The sequence below is a fragment of the Notolepis coatsorum genome (assembly GCF_963971535.1).
Source record: "Notolepis coatsorum genome assembly, chromosome: 14".
Classification (NCBI taxonomy): domain Eukaryota; kingdom Metazoa; phylum Chordata; class Actinopteri; order Aulopiformes; family Paralepididae; genus Notolepis; species Notolepis coatsorum.
Window position 1 is genome coordinate 92,276,845 of NC_140178.1, and position 6,000 is coordinate 92,282,844.

Here is a 6,000-nt window from a genome sequence, read left to right on the forward strand (position 1 = left end):
GACAGCTACAATCAGCTACATCTTTATGACTCGTTTAAAAATATGCTGGTAGGGCTGCTAAAGAATATCCCAAAAAAATCTATATTGAATTGTTTCATTTGAACATGAATTGATTCTTAAAAATCGCAAGATCAGCCTTTTAGCGGCCAGACGTGTCTAGTTCTCTTTGTGCCGAGTTTCCAGAGACTCAGTCGACCAACTGACATCTTTTCACAACTGCAGGCCCCCTGAAACCAGGTGCAGGCAGGCCCCCTGAAACCAGGTGCAGGCCCCCTGAAACCAGGTGCAGGCAGGCCCCCTGAAACCAGGTGCAGGCCCCCTGAAACCAGGTGCAGGCCCCCTGAAACCAGGTGCAGGCAGGCCCCCTGAAACCAGGTGCAGGCAGGCCCCCTGAAACCAGGTGCAGGCAGGCCCCCTGAAACCAGGTGCAGGCCCCCTGAAACCAGGTGCAGGCAGGCCCCCTGAAACCAGGTGCAGGCAGGCCCCCTGAAACCAGGTGCAGGCAGGCCCCCTGAAACCAGGTGCAGGCAGGCCCCCTGAAACCAGGTGCAGGCCCCCTGAAACCAGGTGCAGGCAGGCCCCCTGAAACCAGGTGCAGGCAGGCCCCCTGAAACCAGGTGCAGGCAGGCCCCCTGAAACCAGGTGCAGGCAGGCCCCCTGAAACCAGGTGCAGGCAGGCCCCCTGAAACCAGGTGCAGGCAGGCCCCCTGAAACCAGGTGCAGGCAGGCCCCCTGAAACCAGGTGCAGGCCCCCTGAAACCAGGTGCAGGCAGGCCCCCTGAAACCAGGTGCAGGCCCCCTGAAACCAGGTGCAGGCCCCTGAAACCAGGTGCAGGCCCCCTGAAACCAGGTGCAGGCCCCCTGAAACCAGGCGCAGGCCCCCTGAAACCAGGCGCAGGCCCCCTGAAACCAGGTGCAGGCCCCCTGAAACCAGGCACAGGCCCCCTGAAACCAGGTGCAGGCCCCCTGAAACCAGGTGCAGGCCCCCTGAAACCAGGTGCAGGCCCCCTGAAACCAGGTGCAGGCCCCCTGAAACCAGCGGCATCAAGCCTCATGGAACTGATATTAAAATCAAATTGAATCAAATCATGTAAACAGTGATGATACATACGCTGCTGGGTCAAAGGGATTTGAGATGACATATCATCATGTGCAAACTGGAACGCAACCACAATCTTACTGCATCCTGCCACCAGTACCACATGCCCCCCCCCCCCCCCGTCTGGCAGAGTATAGTCCTGCCTGAGACATTGTAGGCCTAAATATCTGCCTTGGTGAGGGTGACTTCTCCCTTTGGCCGACCGCTGGGCCGGGTTCTGAACCCACTCACCATGAGCTCATTCTGGGGCAGGCCCTCCGTGGGGATGGCGCTGAAGACTCTGGCCTCGTGGCTGCCCTGCTCCGCGATCTCGCTGCCTTCCCCTGTGAGCTCCCAGTGCTTGTTGGAACGCTGCTCCGCAGAGATCACCTGCACAGGAGAGGAGACATGTCAGGCTGTCAGCTTAGTGCAGTGGTTCTCAATTGATTGAAAACTTTATTAACAGATTGCAGAATGGGTACAATACACAGTACGGCTCAATACACACAATTGTTAAGGGGATGCAGACCAGAGAAAGACTTTAGTCTTGTTTACATCAGGGCAGGGTTCGAAATTAACGGGGGCTTGGGGCAAAATGCCCTCGAAAATTGACCAAATGCCCTTGATAATCAGTTAAGCGGGGCAAAAAAAGCCCCCGACAGTTTACTAATTATATATATAATTATATATATGCTCTACAGTGCGTATTTGCCCCTAATAATATGTGTGTGTGCACACCGGAAAAATCATTTACTTGCAGTGCGAGACAGACGAGTGATTGTGAAGATTACAAAACAGCTCCGCTGTTAATAGTTCAGATTGAAACTGGACTGAAATTCAGTTTTTGGGTGGAATGTTTGTTCCAAGGAGGAGGGAGGCGGGGCCCGCTGCGTGTTACAGGGAGATGCTTCCAGGCACTTGAGAGGTGCGAACACAGAGAGAGCGCTCTGCTCTCATCAAGCATTACACTGCTATCTTAACGTTAGCAAGCTAAGCATCTGCATAGCGCGACCCGTGTAACGTTAAGTAACTTGTGTTCGGCGGGGAAAGACCGTTCCATTTGTAACACAACTACAAAGAATAACATCCAAATCCGATCCCGATGCGCATTTCCTTCATTCCACAGCGCTGAGCGCGCAACGTATTTCATTGATCGATCTGGCCAGAGCCTATACTCAGAAACGTTGCGTGTGTGGGGTTTTTCATCAATTTGAAACAAGCCTCTTGACTGTTGGAATTAGGGATGTTAAAAATAAAATATCTAATAATATTATTCAATATTAGACATTCATTGATCCAGAGGCAACCGGTTATTCGTCTGCTATTTGTAGATGTATCAAGAAAACAACACAACTTGCCCTCAGGGACAATAATATTTAATCTATTTAGATAGAGTATGTATGTATTATTTACAGATAATTGAAGGTACGTACCTCAAAACATGAAACCAAGCCATGATGTCACACATCGTGTGTGTGTGTTACTTGAACAATTGTCACTGTGCTCCTAAATTTCTGTGTGCTCCTAAATTTGTATTTAGATTTTATTTATTAACATTTTATTTAGGAGCACATGTGCTCCTTGGGAAAAAGGTTAGCGTAGAGCCCTATATATGGAGACATTAACATTACGTTATCAAACATAGGGATGAAGACTGTAAAAAAAAGTGTCAACAATGTTTTATAATCTTTATGTTAATTTTCATTATAAAAATATTGTGCCCCCGAAATACAAAAAAAAGCCCCCGAAAAGCAATTAAGGGGGGCAAAAAAAGCCCTTGAAAAAAAATGTTAATTTCTAACCCTGCATCAGGGTCCCCCATTTTCAATTCATAATGACATTTATGACATACGCAACATACAGATATATATCATGACATTTATGACATACAGCCAGGTATACAGTACTGTTACATTTGTGACATACAAGATATGCAAATATACAGTACTGTTAAACAGAGATCCTAACAGAAAATATATACATACGAGGGGGAGGAAACTGTACATTAGGAGGGGGGGTTTGGACATTTACGGGGGCCATACAGATATATCATGACATTTATGACATACAGGTCAGGTATACAGTACTGTTACATTTGTCTCAACCGTACGTTTGTCTCAAGAACCCCACATTTATATACATTAAAATTGGACCCCCATTTGACACGATGTTGTCTCAGGGACCCGGCCGTAACTAACATTTCTGTTTGATAAGATTTCTCCAGAATTTTGTAGCCAAAGTAACAGTGAATCCTGTGAGCAAAATAAGCATTTTTGTATATTCTCTCATTGGGCTATTGGTCCCATGTTCGACACCATGGACTTCTCTGGACCCTTGGGTAAGAACCACTCGCTTAGTGGGTACTGTAATATGGGGCTTATTACCACTGCAACTGTTTTTTTTATCCACTTTTTCTCCCATTTTCTATATTTTCTCCCATCCCAATTTCGTATCATCCAATTCAACCCTCCCCTGTCACGAACGCTGTTTCTTGCCTCCCACAAGCCGGCTGCAATGTGGACTAAGTCATACATAGCACAAGTCCCCTCCGGTACTTGAGGTAACAGCAGTCGCATCTTTTCACCTGCACAGCTCGATCTCTCAGTGGCGAGGAGTAACGCGTGGGAGGCTCACGCTGCCCCCGACACTTCCTGATTCTACTGCGCAGGCGCACCAACCGACCTGTAGGAGTCGCTGTTCACAACGCCCGATCCCCACCCATCAGTTTCCCACCCCCTAATACGGCCAATGTGTATTAGTATGAACGACCAGCTAAACTGAAAGCAATGTGGAGCGCTGGGCTCGAACAGGCGAGCCCAGCGTCTCCGCATTCGTGGCGAGCGCCTTGCCCACTACGCCACGTAGCCGCCCAACCACTGCAACTGTTATAAATGATAATGACTGGCTTGTTAAACTCTGGGTTGAGATCCAAAACGAGCTCTTCTGGTGGTGGTACCTATGGCACAATATTAGCACAAATGTGTTTTCACGAGCCTAGCTCCCAGGACTATAGGCAACATGTGTCACATGGATCCACGGCTGAAAAGGTTCCCGAAACTGTGTGGATTGTGTTGCCTTGTGTGTGTTGACTTGCATTGCTAGCAAACTATGTATTAAAACAAGTGGGGCGTCTTGAGTGTCGCCTGGCTCAACCTGCTGCTAGAAGTCTTTGGACGTGGATTGATTGATTGATTGATTGATTGAAAACTTTATTAACAGATTGCAGAATGGGTACAATACAGTACAGCTCAATACACACAATTGTTAAGGGGATGCAGACCAGAGAAAGACTTTAGTCTTGTTTACATCAGGGTCCCCCATTTTCAATTCATCAGGACATATATGACATACATGACATACAGATAGTCAGTACTGCTACATCTATACATTTATGACATACCAGATTTGCAAATACAGTACTGTTTGTGATACAAAAGGAGTCAAGAAAAGGGAGTATATACATTTGACGTAGAAACTGTACATTGGAGGAGGTTGGGTGGGGTTGGGTACATTGGGATATTGACAACCATACGGGGTAATTTACATTGGAGGTGGTTGGGAGGGGGGGAACACTGTATAAACAAGCAAAACTGTACATTGGGGGGGGGGGGGGGGGGGGCACTGTACAAACAAGCAAAATTGTACATTGGACTATTGACAAAACCATACTAGGTAAATTACTGTACATTGGAGGGGGTTGGGTTAGGACATTTACAGGGGCCAGTTTTGAATTGCAGTCTCCCGTATGTGTCCCTTGAGAGAGGTTTTGAAAGTGGGTAGTGATCCACATTCCTTTACAGCTTTGGGTAGGGTGTTCCACATTGATGTGGCATAATTGCTAAACGTGTTTAGTCCCTTATTTGAGCCGAATCTGGGTTTAACATGATTTGTGGAGCTCCCTCTGGTGTTGTGATCGTGGTATTCACTGACCTTTGGGAAGTATTTTGACATGTACATGGGTACCTTGGTCGTGTAGTGTATCTTGTAGACCAGGCCCATTGCAAGTTGCTGTACTCTGTCGTCTACTCTAAGCCATCCTAGGTTGTCAAAGTGGGCAGGGGTGAGGTGGGTTCTAGGAGTAAGGTCAAGCAGTAGTGTGACCAGTTTGTTTTGAGATGTTTGTAATTTTGTTTTTAGCGCCTTTGAGGTGCTTTGGTACCATGAGGTGCACGCATAGTCGTAGTACCCTTGAATGAGTGCTCCTGCCAGAGTCTTCAGGGTATTCCTGTTTACCAGAGAGGAGATCCGGTACAAGAATCGAGTTCTTTGGTTGAATTTTTTTTTTATCGGGAGAGGATCAATGTCCTTGGATGCTGTTAACATTGCGACAGCTTCATGACAAAAGAGAACTCAAGTAATGACTAAATGTTCTAGTCTGTTTGAATAAGCTGGAGTCAGTATGTACACACAGCGTCACACTGTTTACGTCCTTGTTGCATCAGTCGTTGAATGAACAGTGTTGTTGGTGGTGATACAGTAGCAATTTCGTTTAGGAAAACTCACATCTCCAAGAGCCTGCAAGCTCTTCACAGCCCCGACAATCACCTGGTGGTCCACGCCAAGACTGGTCCCAACATCTAAACTGTCAACACCATCATCCGCCTTTTCGACCAGCCGTAAAAGCGTCTCTAGAACGCCGGTGTCAGCCATGCTTGGTCAAAGCTGAGCTGAAAAGAGACAGGACATGACGTTTATCTTCGTGGTACGTTCCAACAATGATCTTCTCAAAACCCTGGCGTGGATCACACGCGTCACTGGAATAAGTGTACAGCTTGCAACAAAACTCAAACGTTCGAGAAATCCTGGCATTGGATCCATTTCTCATTGGAATAGATCGTTGTATCTCGAAGTCAACTTCCTGTCTGTTGTTGCTAGGCAACTGCAGCGTGGGGGGAAACTGCCCCGCCTGGTACATTGTGTAC

The 6,000-nt window shown here is 47.4% G+C and overlaps 1 protein-coding gene across 1 annotated transcript in view; it reads right to left on the reverse strand.

Annotated features, from left to right (window-relative positions):
• The window catches only part of farsa (phenylalanyl-tRNA synthetase subunit alpha), a 51,065-nt gene extending 45,326 nt beyond the window's left edge, over positions 1–5,739 (reverse strand). The window contains exons 1-2 of the mRNA XM_084328506.1: positions 5,582–5,739; positions 1,331–1,468 (exon numbers count right to left, since the gene is read on the reverse strand). Of these exons, the coding sequence (XP_084184632.1) occupies positions 1,331–1,468; positions 5,582–5,728 (285 nt within the window). The 5' untranslated portion in view covers positions 5,729–5,739. The remainder of the gene's footprint in view (positions 1–1,330; positions 1,469–5,581) is intronic.
• Positions 5,740–6,000: the final 261 nt, after the last annotated feature.